Source organism: Acanthopagrus latus, chromosome 2 (assembly GCF_904848185.1).
Source record: "Acanthopagrus latus isolate v.2019 chromosome 2, fAcaLat1.1, whole genome shotgun sequence".
Lineage (NCBI taxonomy): Eukaryota > Metazoa > Chordata > Actinopteri > Spariformes > Sparidae > Acanthopagrus > Acanthopagrus latus.
Genome location: NC_051040.1, coordinates 22821882 through 22843249, shown reverse-complemented (window position 1 = coordinate 22843249; position 21368 = coordinate 22821882). Strand labels below are relative to the sequence as shown.

The 21368-nt window shown below is 40.3% G+C and overlaps 3 protein-coding genes across 6 annotated transcripts; 1 reads left to right on the top strand and 2 right to left on the bottom strand.

Annotated features, from left to right (window-relative positions):
• Positions 1-7: 7 nt before the first annotated feature.
• LOC119030669 (zona pellucida sperm-binding protein 4-like) lies at positions 8-3173 on the bottom strand. 2 transcript variants are annotated; one of them, XM_037118435.1, is made up of 10 exons: positions 2936-3173; positions 2109-2230; positions 1919-2021; positions 1615-1832; positions 1449-1537; positions 1243-1370; positions 868-1057; positions 639-777; positions 484-547; positions 8-371 (listed from the first exon to the last, which is right to left on the bottom strand). In XM_037118435.1, the coding sequence occupies exons 1-10, from the start codon at positions 3147-3149 to the stop codon at positions 280-282; spliced, it is 1359 nt and encodes a 452-aa protein (XP_036974330.1). In that variant the 5' UTR covers positions 3150-3173; the 3' UTR covers positions 8-279. The 2 variants fall into 2 exon arrangements, with proteins under 2 accessions (XP_036974330.1, XP_036974337.1); XM_037118442.1 differs by having other exon boundaries at positions 868-1044; positions 1254-1370.
• Positions 3174-3440: 267 nt separating this feature from the next.
• On the bottom strand, positions 3441-8531 carry LOC119030694. Its single transcript, XM_037118480.1, has 11 exons — positions 7294-8531; positions 6480-6818; positions 6220-6318; positions 6092-6142; positions 4989-5033; positions 4860-4880; positions 4539-4721; positions 4398-4445; positions 4258-4320; positions 4121-4150; positions 3441-4029 (listed from the first exon to the last, which is right to left on the bottom strand). Exons 1-11 carry the CDS (start codon positions 7352-7354, stop codon positions 3971-3973), a joined length of 999 nt encoding a protein of 332 aa, XP_036974375.1. The 5' UTR covers positions 7355-8531; the 3' UTR covers positions 3441-3970.
• An 835-nt stretch (positions 8532-9366) lies between these two features.
• Positions 9367-19803, top strand: LOC119030683 (P2X purinoceptor 5-like). 3 transcript variants are annotated; one of them, XM_037118452.1, is made up of 12 exons: positions 9380-9804; positions 10748-10898; positions 11339-11410; positions 14545-14620; positions 14898-14994; positions 15452-15532; positions 15640-15781; positions 15865-16001; positions 16433-16526; positions 16870-16935; positions 17032-17114; positions 17536-19803. In XM_037118452.1, the coding sequence occupies exons 1-12, from the start codon at positions 9584-9586 to the stop codon at positions 17606-17608; spliced, it is 1293 nt and encodes a 430-aa protein (XP_036974347.1). In that variant the 5' UTR covers positions 9380-9583; the 3' UTR covers positions 17609-19803. The 3 variants fall into 3 exon arrangements, 2 of the variants coding, with proteins under 2 accessions (XP_036974361.1, XP_036974347.1); XR_005078376.1 differs by lacking the exon at positions 16433-16526 and having other exon boundaries at positions 9367-9804; positions 17536-17595; XM_037118466.1 differs by lacking the exons at positions 16433-16526; positions 17536-19803 and having other exon boundaries at positions 9367-9804; positions 16870-17064.
• The last annotated feature ends 1565 nt before the right edge of the window (positions 19804-21368 follow it).

The following is a 21368-nucleotide window of genomic DNA, read 5'->3' as shown; positions in this document are numbered from 1 at the left end:
CAGAGCATTGAGCTACATACTTGGATATATTTATTACCAGCAGCTTGATCATCAGTGCATACATCACATCATCTCTCTGTTTATCCAACCAAAACAAACAAGAGCCTGTACAGCGATGACAAAAACTCAGTATTATATCTATTTAAAATACAATGACTTGCAGTCTTGCATTTTACATGTAACAGTTATCTAGATACATTTGGTAAATCAAAAGCAAACCCTGCACTAGTTTGAACCTGGCAAAGATGTATCTATGTCAATCTGATTTCTTCTGATCATTTACAGCTGATAAAGAATAGGTCCACCAGAGACTTCACTGTAAAGAATCCTCTGTCCTGGCTCTGATGTGATTCTTCTCGATTTCCGCCTTCCTGGAAGACATGGAAAAAACGAAGACTCACAATGTTACATGCAAACCTGAGCATAAATGAATAAACCAGGACAAATTCATGAAGGAGAAAAACAGGCTGCAGATCCACTTACCATTGCCACAGATTTGTGAGCAAGCTGGTCCTTTACATAACTCTATGTCACAGTGGAAATATACCTGTAGAAGGACATCCTCTGTTTAAAAAAAGAAAAAAATCACCAAGGCTAAAATATACCAGCATCTCATTTGAAAAAAGAAATCCTTTTACCAGGTGTTCAAATGTCGGAGGCTTCACAAATGAGAACATCTTGACTGAAAACCTCTTATGAAGAGAGGGATACTTCAGCTCCTTATTGGAGACAACCGGCAGCACAACAGTTCTGTGGCTATCGCCACTGAAAGGACATCTGGATCGGATACAAAATTAAGCTTGAGATGATGGATGTAAAGAAAAAGATGTACATAAAGTATAGACTACTGATTCCACGAGGGTTCACCCTTTAACAAGCAGCTTCCATCTTTTGGGGTCATGTGGGTTTTTGGTCGGTGTCGCCCAGCAGTCCTCCAGCAGCAGCTTCAAGTCCTTGTACTCATGTTTGAGAACCGACACCTCCACATACACAGGCTGGCCAAGCTCAGTCAGTGTCGGAGAGTCTCGGGAGGAATAGAAAGACCTGTAATTAGAATCTGTAGATAAAATGTTGATTGAAAACAGAAATGACTACTTGTTTGAAACTGGCCCTTCATAATAAATTAAATAAATAAAAGCAATTACTTCATTTTCATGTCATGTATAAACTTTCTCAGGATATTTTGTTTATGGACAGTAAAAGTAATCATTAGGAATGAAATGCAACAAGTATAAACTTGACCTTTGGCAAACCTCATTTCTGTCCTCAGTAGTCCCTCACTCTTCAGTGTCGTTGGGGACTTTTCTCCCTGAACTTCGATGCCCAGATGAGTCATTTGGGCAAGAGAAAAGCTACACCGCACAGTAAGACTACAACAGAAAGCAAAACAAACAAGTGAAATGAGTCCCCAGTACCTTCAAAAAGTAAGTAAAGTTTGAATTTCTTACTGGAAAGGAGTGTCACGAAATATTGAGCCTCCCCGCAGACGATGTTTCACCTCGACATCGACCCAGTAGGTTAATGTCCCATCGGAAATCTGCAAAACACAACCAGATATTTAGTCTCAAAAAGATACCATCTGATTTGTTTCAAGGATGTGGACGTCACACCTACCATAGACTGCGTGCCACAGTCAGTGAATGGAAAGCTGAATGTGACAGCATCCTTGGATCTTTTTGGGGGTTTACAGTTGTGGCTTTGGCTCGAAGGGATCCAGACTGCATCCAGGTTCAGAGGTGGGACGGTGGCGTTCTGAGAGATGGTAATGTGGAACCCATCCTTGTAGCAGGAGGAATGTCTTGACACCAGTGAACTATTTTTTTTGCTTACTTCTGTAGAAAAACACACTGAGAATTACTGGTAAACTGAATTCTGAAACATTCCACGTTTTTTATCTGTATGAATTAAACCTTTCAACCTTTAATGTCCCTCTCACATACAAGAGGTATTAATTTGACAATGTTAACTCTTCCCCTGTCCCCAGGTGCCATGATGACCACCGTCAGATTTGTCACGTATTTCTGTTGAACGAAGTGGTGAAGAAAAATTAGAGTGTGAAAATCGTGTACTGAAATCTAAAATTAACAGTCTGAGACTTTTCTGCTCACTTGTCTTCTCACGAAACATCCATGCGAAGCAACCGTGAAGTTAAAAAAAGCATCAGTTTCTTCCAGGAAGTAGTGACACTGTTCTGCCACAGCAACAGCTTGGTGATATCCGCTGTGTTCATCTGCGCGAAAATGTGGACACGAGCAAGAGCATACAGCAAACACAAAAGATATTGTTAGTGCCTGCCTGACCTTGAACAAGACCATCACTGCTCTTTTAGTTATTTACGGAAGGGTTTTGCTGCGTTTCATTTTCACACCTACGCCAGTCGATTGTTTGACAGAGCTAGTGTCAAGCTGTGTGATGATCATGTCAACATGTTGAATTCAAACAAACAGGTATTCCTCTTTAACACTGAGAATGTGTGAGAGCTCTGAAATGTCTCTCACCGTCAGACCATTTCCTGCTGACGTCTGGTGATGCTTCAGAAGAAAGCAGGCCACTGATGCACAGATGAAGGGGGAGTTTGTGGTCACCTGGACTGATTTAAAGACCAAGATTGTACGTGTGTCGAACAGTTGTGTTTATCTGACAATATTTTGTGGGTCAGGCGTAATTATGAGTTTAACATAAAATCCGGGAAAAAAGTGAGAATCTGTCCTGATCTGTGATAATTTGAAAAATTGAACTGATTTATGATAAACACCCCGACAGCATAATATTAATAATTTGTTAATAAAAAAGTGTCAGTTTCTTCCAGGAAGTAGTGACACTGTTCTGCCACAGCAACAGCTTGGTGATATCCGCTGTGTTCATCTGCGCAAAAATGTGGACATGAGCAAGAGCATACAGCAAACACAAAAGATATTGTTAGTGCCTGACTTACCTTGAACATAGATGGTGAAAGGCAGGTCAGCAAATTGTCCCTTTGGTATGTTAACAGACATGAACCCGTCACGGCAAATCAGTGTGTTGTCATTCCCAGTGTTGGACATTGCAACTTGAAATTGTTTTGAGGAAGCAAGGGCGCCACAACTGGAAAGAAGCAGCCAAAATGAAATACGCGTCACCAACAGGAGGTCTGAGTCGTGAGCCGTCATCTTTGGACGCTGTCTGACAGGTGGAGCAGCTGCTTCTCGTTGGGCTTAATTAGCAAGAGAGTAAAAGCAACTCAGACACTCAGAGGAGTTCTGCCACCTCACAGCACGGAGTTCCTGTGTTTAGATGAGCTGGTTTCCTGGATCTGCTGGAGTTTCCATGTCTCATGTTCTGTGTGTACAAAGTTAACATCAACCACAAACACTAACAGGCTGTAGTGTTGGTGTCGTTTGGTAAGAAGATCTGTGGCTACTTTCCTTTGCGATTGACCGAAAGAACACACAGATGGCTTATATTTTATTCACAAGTCAAACATGTTTTATTTTGTCAAAAAGCAGTTTATATTTAAAGTATATGACCAGGGTGACATAATATGGGGACAAAAAAAATCATATAGCATTATGTTGACATCACAATTTAAATTTTTTAGTGAAAAAATGACATTTATTAGGGCCTTTACCAACCAAACACGTTTTCTTACATCTGGAGAACAAGATTGCCAGGCCAGGGCACCTCTGTCATCTGGCTATTTCACTTGGCCATATTACAATTACATAATACACAACTCACATACATAAGTTTATTTCACTCAGCACATACCCTACACAGACCTACTTATTGATTTAATTTTCCGTATGTAAAGATCTGCATTTGATCAACTTTACACATAGGTGTACAGGCAGTGAAACGCAGAACCGATTTACAACACACTGACACAATAAGTCATGCATTAAGTTTAAACTACTTGTGTTAAATGAATCACTTGTGACCGGATGGATGTTGAAAACATCTCAGCAGCTCTCTGAACCGCATCCTTGGTTCTCTACCGGTGGTTGAGCTGCTCTGGGCTCCGGTTGTAAATCGGGTTTTTGTATTCCTGATCTGAAGAGGAAACAATTTAGAAGTGGGAGAGTAGTTCAGTGCACAGTATTATTTCATCCCGAGCATGCCCACAGATGAAGTCAGCACTCACTTTCTTCGACCTTCTTTTTCCCGGCGTTTCCTGCCAAATGAAACGCCTCGGTGAGTTTAGTTGATCGCGCTACTCTGTTTGTTCTCACACACAGGTAATTCTGACAGATGAACCAGAGACAAAGAAGATCTGCTTACCTCTGCGCTGATTCCTCGTCTGGGCTGACGTGGCTTGCTGCTTGCTGATGTCACTTTGGTTAACTGAGTGATAAAAGGACTGAGTGAAATTCCCGGCAGCACTGACATGATGTATCATTAAAAAAAAATGTTTATCATACCATAATAATGACGACTGAAACTTGCTTGCCGTAGTCTGCTGAGGAGTTCTGGAGGGGAGAGAGAAGAGGGAGTTTCTCATGACAGGGTGATAAGAGACACCATTAATACACACCGCAGTAATTCAACTGAATATCAAGCACCTCTATGAAACCTCTGTTTTCTTCTGTGGCTTTCCATCCTCTCAAAGTGAAACTGGTCCACGTTTGGATAAATCCCACTCTGAGCGGGTTGAGCCCTGTCCGGGTGAGGCTGAACTCCCGGCACGTTGCTGACATTTCTGGAAGGGTGGCCCTGCTGGATCGCTGGGCCTTGGTTGTCATTTTCTGACATTCAAGCAGGATCAGTTCAGAGTTTATTGACAAAGACATTGGGATAAGATCACATTTAATCAAAGGGAATTAATTAAGATGACTTGGAGAATGAAGGCTCAAGAGAGAGAGAGAAGAGCTGTGTGAACGCACCATAGACGAGGTTGTCTTCTCCTGTGGGAGAATGAGACACATTGTGTACAAGTTTCTTGTGAAGAAAATAGACATGTCAAAACAAATATTACTTGAGTGAGTGTTTGTTTCTTTATTGTGATCAAATACCTCTCTGTTGTTCTCTGCCCACTTCCTGAGGTGGAGCACCGGCACCTGCAGCAAGACAATAGCACCTGCAGTGAGACTGATACAAGGCTACTGCCAGCAGTGTGTTAGATTAGTTTAGCATCAAGACTGGAAAGTGCTAGTGTGGTTGGTTTAAAGGTTGCAGACACATGGCTACCCCATAGATTTATATAACTGCTAGATGGCAGATGCAAAGATGGCGGCTTTCTGGGCTTCTTTGTTAACTTCCTGGTTATGCGGCCCACAGATTATGCTCAGAAGAGTTTCCCCCACTCCCACTCATGGACTTCCCATGGACTTTACAGACATCACAGATCTTCTCAGCTTGAGGGAAGTTTTTACAAATATAAAACTTCATAATAGACCTTGTTTGCAGCTCTTGGTGCCCTGAAAAGAGTTTACTAGACGTCCCTTTCTTAATGGCGGTCAATGGTGAAAATGCTTTTAGGGCCGCAAAGGAATTATTTAGGTGGATTTGCAGCCATTTTGCCAAGAGTGTCTTGACACGTGTCACAAATTCTGAACATCTCAGACGAGAAGCTGTCGTGAACAATGTTTTTTTTCCATCCACGCTATTTCCAGTTACAGTGTAAACAGTGTGGTGAGAACCAGGCTGGAGGTTTCCCCCCATTTTCTAGTCTTTGTGCTAAGCTAAGCTAATCGCCTCCTGGCTCTAGCTACACATTAAACCTACACAGAGAAGAGTACCCCATCAGTCTTTTCATCTAACCCTGTCTTGCCAATATGCTTATTTTCCTTTGTATGATATATCTTTTGTAGATAACTTTCACTCAAATAACAAATCAAACTTTATCAGATTCAAGATTCCTTGGGGCTCAATGGGCTGATAAATAACACACTATAATTCAAACCTTTATAATATGATAATGAATAACGAGTGCCTATCCTTCTTAGGCTTGAATGATAAAACATCTATGGCAGGGTTTGATCTCAACAGTGGCAGTATTAATTGTCCTCACATTCCTGTGCTCAGACGTAACAATAACTGTGTACCAAGCAACATTCAACCGTGGATGGATCTAATGTAAATGGTCAGTTGTGAAGTTATTGCTCATTCTCAGTACCTGCACACACAGGATTGTTCGCATGGTCAGGTGCCCTGTTAATACAGCCCCCTGAAAATAAAAACAAAAAGTATTAATAAACAACCAACCAATCCATCAGCTCGATGAACTGACCAAAAAATACTCACAGATGTACTTCATGCAGAAGTAGCCGCCAACAATCAGTACAATGAAAGCCGCTCCAGCACAGAGGGAAACCAGCAGCAGCGTCTCTTCACTCACTCCACCTGCGTGGCAAGATGTGGTTTTACAATGATGCATTTCACAGGAAACTCTTGCTCTTTCACTTGTCCTATTACATGAGTTTGGCCTATGAGGTCTGTGACCGTGCTCTTCACTGTATGAGAAAGACAAGACCTTCAAAGGCTTTAAACAGAAGTCCTCTCACCTATCCCAGCTACCAATTCAACTTGAAGACAGTCGACCCCCTGCTCACAGCGGTAACACCCCAGGTCGGACTTTTCAAGCTCGTCAATGCAGATGGAGTAGTTCCCCTCTGAGCCATGGTTTGGAAAAGCTTTCAGCCGGCCATTTCTGGGGTCCAGGAACTTGACGCGCCCTTTAGATATGAGCTGGACCATCTCGCGAACGTGGACCCATGACACCAAGTTTTGGCTTCTTGTTGAAAAGCTGCATGGTAGGAGGACAGAGGAGCCAAGTGGAGCGCTGAGTGTGTGCGTCTCACAAAGCCCCGAGTCATCACAGGAACTCTCAGTGTCCGACTCATCTTGATGAGAAGAGAGATATACAAGTGTCTCAAGTTACTGAAGATTACTAAATTTTCAAATTAAATGTCAGGGCTGGGAATAAAGGTAGTACATGTAACTGGATACCACGTTTATATGCCGATTGAGCAGAATAATATAAAAATGATATTCAATGTATCACAGACAGCGATTAGAAATATAACACAGACTGATTTTTTTAAAAAGCTAGTCCAAATTTACTAGACCAGTTGATAGACCTTGTGTGTTTAAAGTGGGGAAATAAGCAATATATAGAAAAAAGTGTATATCTAAACATCGTAGCCAACTATACACAGTAGAACTATCATATCGTGTTGCCAACTTTTCAATGCGTAAAATCAAAAATCCAAACACAAGCTGATGACTCACTGATACCTTAAATCGACTGAGTAATGTACAAATAGATAAGACAATTGGATTATCAAAAGAGGGTGCGAATCTCTCAAAAGAACTTACCATCTGAAGTCACACACATGAAGCGCAGAGCTAAAAGGAAAATCAGCCTGCCTGCAGTCATTGTCAGCGTTTTGCACAGTGAAACCAGCAGTGTGGTGAGGCTGTATGCTAGACCCTCTAAGCATCATGGGACAAAACCACAAGACCATCACTGCTCTTTTAGTTATTTACGGAAGGGTTTTGCTGCGTTTCATTTTCACACCTACGCCGGTCGATTGACAGAACTAGTGTCAATCTGTGTGATGATCATGTCAACATGTTGAATTCAAACAAACAGATATTCCTCTTTAACACTGAGAACGTGTGAGAGCTCTGAAATGTCTCTCACCGTCAGACCATTTCCTGCTGACGTCTGGCGATTCTTCAGAAGAAAGCAGGCCACTGATGCACAGATGAAGGGGGAGTTTGTGGTCACCTGGACTGATTTAAAGACCGAGATTGTACGTGTGCCGAACAGTTATGTTTATCTGACAATATTTTGTGGGTCAGGCGTATTTATGTGTTTCACATAAAATCCGGGAAAAGTGAGAATCTGTCCTGATCTGTGATAATTTGAAAAATCGAACTGATTTATGATAAACACCCCGACAGCATAATGTTAATAATTTGTTGAAAAACCTTTTTGCTTGTGACCCATAAATGAATGAAAGCCATGCAAGCACAGACTTAAACCAGCAGCAGCATCTCTTCACTCACTCCACCTGCAATGATAAGTTGTGGTTTTACAAAGATGCATCTCACAGGAAACTCTTGCTCTTTCGCTCGTCCTTTCACATGAGTTTGGCCTGCGAGGTCTGTGATCTTGGAAAGGAAGAGGATGTACATCTCTCAGAAGGACTTACCATTTGAAGGCGCACACATGAAGCGCGGAGCTAAAAGTGAAATCAACCTGTCAGTGTTTGGTACAGTGAAACCAGCAGTGTGGTAATGCTGTGTGCTAGAACGTCTAAGCATCACTGGACAAAAGACCATCACAGTACTTTTATTTATTTACAGAAACACATTGCCGTGTTTCAGTTTCAGATTCTTGACAGTTGAACAGAACACGCTTTTATTAGTTTCTATTAATCTTTAATACTGAGAAAGTTTGAGAGCTCTGAAATGTCTCTCACCATCAGACCACTTCCCGTTGAAGTCTGGTGATGCTTCAGAAGACAGTAGGCTTCTGACGCACAGATGAAGGGACAGTTTGTGGTCACCTGGACTGATTTAAAGATTGTAGAGGTTGTACGTGTGCCTAACAACTGTGTTTATTTTGTATGTGAGGTATATTCATGTGTTTATCTTACATACAATCTGGGCAAATTGAGGAGAAACTGTCCTGTTTTGTGATAAACAGCACACAGCATAATGTTTAATATGAATATCATTTGGCAATATCCCATTGAATACTAATATTATCACCTACTGAATGAATTTCAGAAGATATGCTGATTAAATAGAAATATTCATGTCTTCAAAAACAATCTCTCTAGCAAACTCTCCGCAAGATTGCATTTTATTGATTAAATAATACTCTAATCCTTTAAAGGATACCGATGTAAGCATGTGTAACTGTGGGTGTTTATCTGTAGGATGATGGTGGATCTGTCCCCTTTATGTCTGTGGTGCAGGAAGGATGGCACAGCCACACAGGACTTGCTCTCACACCGGCCCACTCTTGAATCTGGCATGAAATCAACACACAGTCCTAAATATTTCTTTACAACAGACTAATATAATAAAAATGTTCACATCACAATGTCATTTTAGTCCTTTAACCAACATTCTAAGATTAAACAGACATGTTGTGATAGCATAGCAGTAATATTATGTGTGACTTTTTATAGAGCACCCAGGAATAAGAGCCATTTTCTGTGACATTTACAATACGCTTACAAAAATACCCACCAGGTGGCTCTTAAACTGTACACATGCAGGACCTATTTCTAACTCTGTTTCACACTCAAAGCCAGGAGCAACACTTGTCATGTGTCTCAGATGTGAGTCACTGTCCTCACATTCGTTCAAAGTTCCACAGTAATCTGAGGGATAATAAATGACTGGAAAACTCTAAGGTGGCGTTTGCCTCACCTGTGGAAGAGCAAAGCGGTTCTTTGAAAAAGTTCACAGGTTGAACCAGCCCAAAACCAGAACTGGGTTCACTTTGGTTAAAAATGGGTATTTGTGACCCACATATCAAATCAAACGTCAATATATCGTTTTAGCCAAATACATGCACAGCTGTTGAATCCAAGAGAGTGCCGGATGTCAAGAAGGCCGGCCATTATTTTGAAATCTCCAACCGGATATGGCACGCGTTGCTGCTGACTTGACGCTGGTGTTGAGCCGCTGCCTGGCTCCACCGTGCTGCACATCCAGGAGCGGCTGCAGGATGGCCGGGAGCTTCTTCTCAAAACGCTTCGCCGCCTTGTTCGACTACAAAACGGAAAAATACATTGTCGCCGAAAACAAGCGAGTCGGACTTTTGTACCGACTCATCCAGTTATTTATCATCGGTTACATTATAGGGTAAGTTTCCAACTTTTATGACTTCATTCCATAATGTCAAACATATAACATAAGCAAGCCTACCTAAAGCTCGGCAAACAATTATGATATCAGCATCTAAATGTCTGTGAGACGTTTATGCTGACCGTAGTCGAACTGTTGCTTTAAAACGGTATTTGGAAATAAATGATTAAACTTAAATTGGCGGCTGGCTGATGACTGCATGTGGTAATAGATCAGGTTTTCCACACTATAATCTGTTCATCACCAATTTTCTCTTATGCTCAGTGTGCTGTTATGACCTGTTGTGTTCCCTGCAGTATTTCCATAAATTAATAAATAGCTGCAGTAATCCTTATCTAGTTCATCTTATTGCTGTTAGTTTATGAAAATGAAAGGATGGTGTTTTTACAGTACGGTAGACTACATAATTGCAGTACTTTTAACTCCTTATCAGAATGTTACCTTATTATAATAAGTCTGTAATGAATTATCTGTTAATCAATCTATTAGTTGTTCATTAAGGGAAGTTAATTGGAAATCTATTAATCTGTTTTTTGTTCTGCTCTGATTTTTTTTTTTTTGTTTGTTTTGCTTTGTGCTTTGTTTACTCTCTATAACAGTATGTTGGATATATATTACCTTGCCGACAACAGACATTGGTCTTTGGGAAACGCTCATATGACATGTCTCACAACTTTCTGACATTTTAAAGACCAAACAACTAATCCATTAATGAAGAAAATAATCGACAGATACCTCAACGATGAAAATAATTGTTGGTGATGATGCTAGATTATAGACACTCCAAAATATAAAACCTACATGAACAACAGACATTTCATTTATATTAACTGCTAAAAGTACAGATACCTCCCTGAAAATACAGCACAACTTTCAGGTTCAGCCATTCATTTTATTTTTTTATTATTTATTTATTATTTTTTTTGGCTCTCTCCCACAGTTGGGTTTTCTTAAGTAAGAAGGGCTACCAGGAGACTGATGAAGCCATCCAGAGCTCAGTCGTAACCAAACTGAAAGGAGTCTCAGTCACAAACACCACAGAGGCTGGTGTGATTGTGTGGGGACCGGAGGATTACGTCATCCCACCACAGGTGAATTCACACGTGGCTTTGCAAGGACATGCAGAGTGCGCGTACAGGCACACTTTCACATCTTTCATCTCTAACAGATGTCTAGGTTGGGACGGAAGTGAAACTGATGAAATGGAGAAAACAACTTTCCAAAGGCTTTGTTTTGCACGTCTGCAGGACTTTACCGAACTGCAGCAGTAAGGTGCATCAGTATGCTGGCAAAGCAACAAACATTGAACAAGCAGCATGGATGAAAAAATACAGCCACGCAGGCAACAGTGTGTGACAGCAGTTCAATTAAAGGGCAGGGGGCACATGGATTAAAATGAGGTTTATAGATCCTCATAAAGCAGGATCAAGGTTTGCAAGCAGGAGCAGGGACAGGTGATCATCGTCATCGAAGTATGAAGTATGATGTCAATAAAATAATTTACAATTTACAATGTTTTCTCTCCACACAGGGTGAAGCTGTTCTGTTTGTTGTCACAAACTTCTTAGAGACACCAAACCAGAAGCTTGGATACTGTCCTGAGGTAAGAATATTACTTAGAGTTGATTGAAATAGTAAAACTGTGGTGGGATTTCCATGAGTAAACAGTACTCTCATAAAAAAATGACTATTTTAATTACAACTACATTTCCCATCTAATTTTATTACGTAAGGTCAGTGTATAGTGTCACATTCAATGCAACATTTTTCCATCGTGTAGAGTCAATGTCCATGAATTAAATGAGTCTAATTAATGTAATGTAATTAATGCTGATTTACACATAAACCTTTTGTGCTTATTCAGTTATTACATATGAAGTTTAAGGGAAATTATACTTCTGGTATTACACATAAAAGTAATGCATTTCAAATTGGTTATTCTATCGCCTGTCATAAACCGAACATGTTGTTATTCAATTTTATACACATGGACTCAACACAAAAGAAAAACTGTGCATTAATAGTGATTCTTTATGTTGAGCTCATGTATTTGAATTAGAATGAACATTTACATGTAATGAAAACACTAAAAAAAGTGTCGTTTCATGGACTCTGACTGAAGCTGTCAAATGATTTTCTTAGATTTTGTGCGCTTATAATCATTCACATATTCGATAAGAATGGTATTTTCACAGATCCTTTATTTCGACCAAGAGATACTTTAAAGCGACACTGAGTGAAACAACGTTTCCTGGCACAGCTACATCGTGAGATCCTCAATCCTTTCACTGTGTTTAGTCAGAGCCTTTTCTCAAGATAGTTGTTTATGGACATGTCTGCATACATTAGTCAAACTGACACGGTGGCACTGGAGTTGTGCATTGGTTCATGCAAGAAATGTAAAACAACCAAGACCCTATACATGCATCCATAATAGCCAAAGACACTAACTACTAAACTGAACTACGGGCCAATCTCCTTGTGTTTTATGTCGTGGAGAGCTGAATTTTCCCACAGTGCTCCAAAAGATTTAATCTTCACAGAGTGTGGAGGCTGGCTCGATCGCCATGGAAAAGCAGCGGTGGGTTCCACGATTTTGGTTTAATGGACATGAATTGTAGATTATGTGACACCCGCTGCCCCCAAAAGACCTTATCTCATATATAATAATGACTCCCAAAGTCTGATGCTCAAACTGTCTCATGTCAAAGACCCCTAAACTGATAAGAATTTTCCCTTTAGCTGTTTTATCAAAGAAACTGTGTGAAACCCAAGACAAAAATAGTTGTACATTCTGTCATTGAGTAACTTACGGATGGAATAATAGTGACAATAATGATTCCCCTTTGTGCTGAGGAGCCCCTACAACCCTTTCAAGGACCCACTAAAGCAGTGTTTCTGGTTTGGGGACATAACTTTGCCTTCTCCTTATAAGAATTTGTTTTCAGCGTTCAGTATTACTGACGATTACACAGAGCCCTCTCATGCTGTTGATATTTGGCCATGATGTCAAGATGTATTCTTAGTCTTGCATACTGTTGCTGTTGCGTCACGTACTTGTCATGTTATTCACTTGGAAGCACCAAGATCATGCAATTTTGTTGAAGGTAAAACACAGTCAGTTTTCGGTTGTGCATGTCAGCTGGCTGGAGGGTAGGATGTGTCCAAACACTGCGCTCTCTTACAGGAACACTGCTCAGCTTGCAGTTTCAAGCTGTCAGAGACTGTGTTTGTTTTAAGGGTTGCTTTATTTACTTTCCACTGTTTGACATGTGATTGTCTGGCAGCTAATGAGGTAATAAGCTAATAAGGTTGGATTCAAACCCTGGGCTGCTGGGGTGAGTAAACAGCCACTGTAAGTTTCTTTAAATGTAACAAAAATCCACTCAGATAACTCTACTCTCTGAGATGGTGTCTCAGCACATCAGGAGCAGTTTGCAGTTCAGTCTCTTGCCCAAGGACACTTCCACATGCAGACCAAGGGAATCGAACCAGCACAACTAACAAGACGCTGGCTCTACCCCCTGAGCCACAATGGCTCTCGGTCATGGTAATTCTGATTGCTGTATCGTAGGCAGCTGGGCTTGTTTCAGTTTCTTGGAGACGCTTCACCTCTCATCCAAGAGGCTTCTTCACTTCTAGCTAACTGGAGGGGAGTCGCAGGCCTTGTGTGGGAGTGTCCTTACAGGGGCGTGAAGGACTCAAGTGAGCTCTGAGTTTCAGAGTCATCAGGGGCACTTGTGCTTTGTTAACCCAACCGGCCTTCATGTGGGTTGTAAGGGCTAGGTGACCCAGGTGTGAATGGTTGTAAAGCTGTCTGGGGAAGGAACTGAGCGCTGCATTGTAGGTAGATGATAGGTCATGTCGTCGGCCACCTTCTCTGGTCAAAGACGGTCGTTCCGGTTTGACATACATGGATTATTTTACTCATCCTTTAAACCATAAGTCTTCTCTGGCCAAGATGTTTACACTGTTGTCGTCAAAGGAATGATTATTTCTACTTCAGATGTAAGTGGACGGCAGAGTCTTGATCATAAGCCGACAGTGTCAGCGACACAGACGGTGACCTGGACCGTCGGATCTACAGTCCCTCTCTTGATTTCTGTAGCATGACGACAAACGGCTCGAAGATGGCACGACCACCACGCTGTATTTTCGTCACGGTGCTTAGTCCCAACAAAAGACTTTAAACTCTTTAACAAAAGCTCCCACACCTCCCTCTTCTCTTCTGTTATTGTGTATGCCTGTGTGTGTCTCAATTATACTGTTAGTCATTTCTCTCAACTGTATCTTCGGCTGCAAATTTCCAGAGGGTTCCTGGTATGTAAACTCAGCCTGTCTTGGCCTCCTGACTCACTCCAACAGCCAAGGAGAATAGCGAGCCCGAACAGCAACACATAGCCATAAAACACTGCTCTTGTGTACATTTTGGCTCTACCCAGTTGTGGTGCCCTGGCGTCTGAAAGGCACACACACACACACACACACATGTGTAACTGGGAACGTCTAGAAGTCAAAATGAGGAGATGCTAAATCAAAATTATTTTATACTAAGTCAAAATCAGGAGCTAGTAAGTCAAAATTATGAATTCTAAGTCAAAAGAATGGCCATGACAGGATACTTTTGCCTTACTGTATGTCTTTTAATGGGCTTCCATAATTTGAGCCTCGCTTTACTGCTCCACCAGTCCAGAATCATGCGTCTTAGAGTATGACATTTTCTTCCTGTGTTTGCAGAGTCCTAAAGTGCTGGATGGCCACTGTCGAGCTGATGCGGACTGTGAAGATGGAAAGATGGTAGAAGCTGGTCACGGTGAGAAAGAAACATCACTGATTTTGATTTGCCATTAAGTCGGTCATCACAGTGTCATTCTGAAATTCAATTTGGGTCAAAATCCAACAAGGTTTAACTCTCTGTGTCGAGGTAGTTTCCAGAAAAAAATTTAATTCAACTTAAAAAAGAATATAATTGCACAATTCTCATATGAACTGGTTATATATAATCCATGTATTTGCAATAGGACTGAAGTGTAGTGTCTTTTCACGTGTGGAAAAACTGGATGATTTCCGCCTGTCTGTTGTTTCTTAAGGAATAAGAAGTGGCCGATGCAAAAGAAAAGATGAGAACTCCACTGGTACCTGTGAGATCTATGGCTGGTGTCCTATCGAAAGAAATTTCAAACCACAGTAAGGAGTAATACAATCACATGAAAACTGTGGCAGGCATGAAAAATGTTAAGCTTGTATTCTCTCTCTGATCTGACAAATTTGATCACCCTAACACATACGCACACATTCAGCTGAGGTAAAACCATGCACGGCCAGTGTAGCTGAGAATAATTAAATATACTATGTATATTTCATACATACATATCTTTAGAAACTCTTGGTTTAACATTATCCTGAATGCAGAACCATGTTGGAAACATGTTAAATGATATAAGAACCAGCAATTCCTGAAAAAATGTGTTTCTTTTAATGCAAGATTCCTGTCTGACAATGATAATATGTGAGCTGAGGAGCTTCATCAAAGTCTTTTAAACAATTACATATTAGCATATTTAAACAAGAAGTCCAACACCAAGATAAAACGCAATAGCAAGCCTCAATGTTTTATTTTAAATAGTTTTTCATTTTTTTCCAGAGGACCTATGCTGGCAAATGCAGAAAACTTCACCATCTACATCAAGAATTTCATTTCATTTGCTAAATTCACGTTTTCAAAGTAAGTCCTCTGATCCTAACTCACCACGACCTCTCTATGTACCGCTTGCTTTACTGGAAACAGTTGTGTACAGCTCACGCCACTGTAACCTTTTTATTCCAACTGAGGTCTAACGTCCTTGAAACGACTGACAAGTCCTATCTGAAGAGATGCAGATACGACGAGGAGCTGCATCCCTACTGTCCCATCTTCCGCCTGGGAGACATCACCAGGCGAGCTGGATACAACTTCCAGGACATGAGCACATTTGTCAGTGTAACACTTTGCAACTTAGATGTTAGCTGAGCCAGGCTTGAAGCCACGTATGGTTGAGTCTGTGTTCTGCTCCCCAGGGCGGGTCCATTGGTATTATGATTGATTGGGACTGCGACCTTGACAAAGGCTACTCCAACTGCAATCCACGGTACCACTTCACTCGCCTGGACATCAGTGTCTCCAACAAGACCATCGCCACCGGATTTAACTTCAGGTGAGACTCGCTGCAAACACTGTCTGAGTCACTGCAACATTTTATATCGGATTTTTGCCACTAATTGTTTCTGTCAATCAGTGTGACTTCACTGTTGGAATTAACATATTATGCTCGCTCCTCATCCTAGATGTACACATTCATTTGGCAAAATAAGAAAACTGCTTAGCCAACACTTTTCTTCGCGAGTGCATAATTAAAACATCATCTTATCAGCCATGTCAGCGGAATTGTTTGTAGATGCCTACGTTTAGCTTTATAGCCTTTATCAGCTGATACAGGTGAGATGTTTTCAACAGCGTAATTAAGTGTATGTACAATCAAAAGCAGGATTTGACAGGAGAAGAGTCTCAGTCATCACAACCTATTGGAGATTATTATTTTTTGTGTGTTCTCAAGCCTCCATATTTGTTCTTTTCTTCCTCCAACAGACACGCTCGTTATTTCAAAAATGGTAACGGTGAGAGCTTTCGATCGCTATACAAAGTCTATGGTGTCCGGTTTAACATCATGGTGCATGGAAAGGTGCGGACAACGTGTTTCACAAAGTGAATGCATGAAATCCTGGCCACTCTGCCACAGCATTTTGAATGGTTGACATGGTTGAAGTGATAAATGCAACAAACGATAGCACATAAACAGCTGATAAGAGCTCGCAGGGTCTTTGTATTACCCAGATAACACGACGTTTAAGACGTTTTGTGGTGTTGTGATATTTATGTATAAAATTGTGTCTCAGCAGACTGCAATTCTGATGTGTTCATTTTACATATTTAAACAAAAGGCAGACCTTCACTCCTATGCTTTTAAGATGATTTTTGTGACTTGTCTATAACCACATTTCCTGTATTTCTCCTTTTTCACACAGGCGGGGAAGTTCAGCATCATCCCAACGGCCATCAATGTTGCTTCAGGACTGGCTTTGATGGGCGCTGTAAGGAGCTGCACAGGAATTTTTTCTTTATATTACCTTTATGTTTGCCAATTTGGACAATCACATCACTGAATGTACTGTAACTTCATTGAACAGGGAGCTTTCTTCTGTGACATGGTCCTTCTCTACCTGATGAAGAAGGGCGAATTCTATCGGGAGAGGAAGTTTGAATGTTCCAGGTATGAAAGGCAACACACGAGTACAGATGCAGAGATTTGTTTTTCTAAGAACATATCACACTACTTATTTTCACAGTTTTGTCGGTGCTGCTTGTGTCTTCAGTGCTTTAACTTAAAGGCATACAGTGCAGGTGCAAACCTTTGGATTATTTTGGCGCTGTAGTCGTGAAGCCATTCCAAAGACAATTAATTTGTACATGATTGCAGACATCGATTGTCAGACATCTATCTAACGTTCAGCTTTGTAAATCACTTTTTATTTTTGTTATAGTGAATACATGGGCTATATACTGTGAGTAAACTGTATAATATGTAAGAATTGTTGCCGATCTTGAGCTGTATTTATGATATGTCACATGGTTCATCTAAAGCATCTACTTTTCATACACATCGACCAACACAGTTTGTCTCTGTTCCACAGAGGAACACCGAAATCAGCATCTCAAGACAACTGTGAGGGAAAAAGCAGGGAGCAGGAGAATCTGACGTCTTAGTCTTTTCTCTGCGTGAGAAGAGTTTGTGAAGTGCCCGTATTTGGTACAGTTCGACAGTAACTACGAAATGGTTGGAAAAATTATCAAAACATGATAAAACAAAGCAGCTGTGCCGGTGTAGTGTTATTATAAGCTGAGGTTTCATCTTTAAAAAAAGCCATAAACTACGATTTGTCAGATGGTACCATATTTTAGCCTTTTGTGAAAAATTGTGCTTTTTATAACTCCAAGAAAAATGTTATATTTTGAATATTTCATGCAGAAAATGTTGTTAAAAATCTAAAAGATGTCATGAACCAAGATTTTATGTGTTTATGTTTATGTTCTTCTTTTTATGGTCATTATGATGTACTGTGTTGTAATGTTGTAAGGTTGTAATTCTGTCTGCTGATTGTATAATTATTATTTTTTTTTTTTGTGACACATTTGGTGCCTCACCTTAAAGATGAAACAGAAAGGACAACTCTGAAACACTGACACATGCCAAGTTTATTTTGACAACTCTGTGGAGTATACTACTGTATATATTTAATTCAAACACCATTGTTCACTCAATGTCCACACAGAGGCCTCACACAGTGGCTCAGTGTTTATGCCACACATCACTGATGTGGCTCTTTGAGTGGAAGACTCATTCATGTTGCACAAACTCTCATTGGAGAGCATGCTGGGTTGTTTAGACACAGTGCTCATCTTTTAAGTCCACTTTTCTCACCAGAGTTGTGGGAGGAGGCAATGGACCGAACACACAGACACGACCTGTGCGCACACAAGGAGAACATGCAAACTGCACACAGAAAAGTAAGCATTTTACTATTAGCATTTTTTGCTAAAATGCTAACATTTTTAGCTTTTTTGTGTACATGTCAATCCATGGATGGGGCAACCAATCAGGGTACTTTGCCCTTGTGTCATGTCCCCGCCCCCTTTTGGGTATAAACAGCCTGTTTGATTGGCAGTAAATGCAAGATTCTGGGGTCTCTGCCATTTGAATGGCATACAATAACAACCACATGGATTTTAGCCATTAGCAGCCAAAATCTGATGGCCAGACAGAGAAGCAATCATGTTATGTTGTAGACAATCTATTTAATGACAGAATGGTGTGTGATGAGTGTCCTGTCAGTCCCAGTCTCCGTCAAAGCGGACGAAGCTGACACACACAGTAACCTTGTTGACTGTTCAGGTAATTTTCTGTCATCTATCATGTTTACTGAGACACATTGAGACACTTTATTTGCTGTTTTATAGCCTGTCCACTGTGTAGTTATTGGAAACTAATGACACCCCTGAGGCGTAGCAGAACCCTGCCTCTGTTTTGACAACAGTTTGTGCTTGTGTGTGACCATTAACAACGAGCAGAAAGGAGGTCACCACAGGTTCTTTAATATAAAAAAAGTGAATAAACTTTACTTCATGCCGTTTACCAGGTCCTTTAATAGAAGGGAGGTCAGCTCAATTTATGTACATTATTAATGTTAAAAGACCCTCCACTCCTGGCCATCTGTCCAGTGGATGGACTGGTAAACCACACTCCATTCTAAAAGCAGGTGGTTTATAATTTCAGAACTAGAAATTTTCCTAAATGTTAACTTTTTATGATGACTTTTTTTTCTCATTTTGTGTGTGTATGGCTTGTGTTGGTTGGTTTGCAAAGACTTATATCTCTGACATGAAATCCAACATTAGGTGCCAGTTTGTTCTCCAACATATTTGTGACTTCAGAGCGGTCAGTCATCGCTTGTATTTACTTGAGTACTTTTTTAAATAGATATTTTTTAATAAGAACTATGATGTATTATGTCTTTATTGTTTATCATAACAATTGCAAAACACAAGGAGAGCTCTTAACGCAGTAGCTGCAGCACCTGAAGCACCTGAAGCACCTGAAGCTTACATAACCCAACTAGAAGATGATGCAAAATATGCTCAAACACAGTGAAGCCTCTGGCTGCCTACAGGAGATCATATTTTTTTTTTACATTAACATGTTATTTATAAAAATGAACTGTGAAAACAAGTAAAACATGTTTTTGTTAATCATTTCCAAAGGGGAATAGTGTAGGAGAACTGACTAAACACTGATCTGTTATCTCTTCAGCACTACAGGGTCTACTGGAGTGTTAAATGAATTGTCGTAAATGGACTAAAACATACAACCACAAGAACAATAAATTCTCATGCACAGTATCATAGAACATCTTGTACCTTCTCATTATTGCCAACAGATGTCACTAAAGGGCAACATCATGTTGCTGTGAACCTCATGAACACTTCACAGCAGGAAGAGTCAGCACAGGCTTAAACAGCATATTGTATTGTATTAAGGCTTTACTCATAATCCATAGAAGGGCTCCTGGGGTATAGAATTGAAGAGTATTCAGATAATAAAAGTATGATGTGATTGACCCTATCTGACCCTCACTGGATGCACAAAATATTAGGAACTTGAGAAAATACGCAGAGGAAGTGAGTCAGCTTTTGATTTCTCGTAATAAACCCACAGAATCAGCGTGTCAGAGGTGAAGGGCAATGATGATGATTTCTGAGTGATTGAATGTAATAACTACAGAGGCTTATGTATATATAGAGAGAGCGTATAGAGGTGGAGGACTTTATTAAATATCAGTGGGTGAAGTGAATAGAACACTTTAAATCAAAATCTTTGTACCATGTTCACACAATAACCTTAACACACCAATCAAATTCAAGCAAACATCATCAGTAGAAGAGGGTTTTAAAGGAAATGCCATAGCCTAAATCTTATTTCATTCAGTTAAGCTAAGTGTGCATCGTCACTGGTTTTCAAGGATTAATGTATATTGGACACATGCTAAAAGGAATTTAAGTGTGTAGCTAGTGTATATGGACTATACAGTGACAATTCCTCTGTAGTTGTGTCACAATCCTGCGCAGCTTAAGGTGTACTTGATCAAACCAGCATCTTATTTGCATAACTGATGTGATCTCTGACTAGCCTTTAGGCTTATCTATGTATTTCTGTTTTAAAACTACATTTTCACATTCTGACTCTAAGTTTTGATTTTCACAAAAACACAGTTACACAATCAACTTTTCTGTGGTTGACAAGTTGATAATATCAAAGACGTAATTAAGTGATTAAGTAATGGAACTAAAATGACTGAATTGTGTTTTTTGTTTGTTTTTTTTTAAAAAAAGGTGTTGTGTCTGTACTGTCATGACATTTAAACTAACTTGTAAGCATATTGTGTTTAGCTGTGAATACCCAAAGGACGCAGGTAGCTCTTCTTCAGGACAGAGCTGACACATCTCAATTTCACCAATTTATTCTGGCCATGTCAAACAACATGATTTGTTAACTCTGTCCTGAAGATGAGCATGTGTGTTACCTCAATCCCTTTGGATATTCAGCAGTTGAAATCAATGACTCTGGATTAACACATCTATATACAACACAGTGGAAATGTGGATCCGCTCAAAGTCTGACTGAACTTGGTGTTTAGTGCTAATTAGCAAAAGTGAGCATGCAAACACACTGAGCTGATGAAGAACATCTTTAACATGGTTTACCTGCAGTATAATAGCATGTAAGCTTTGTCAGTGTGCACATAGCATCAGCAATGTGGCCTCACAGCCTTGTTTGTGTAAGATATAGCCAGAATTAGCCAGGACTAACATTAACATTAACAATAACTCTTAATGCCACTTCAGGTGGAGGATGTATTCCAGAGGCAGGTTTGCTCAGTTGTCTCAAAAGTAAAGTAAATGAACCCTCAAA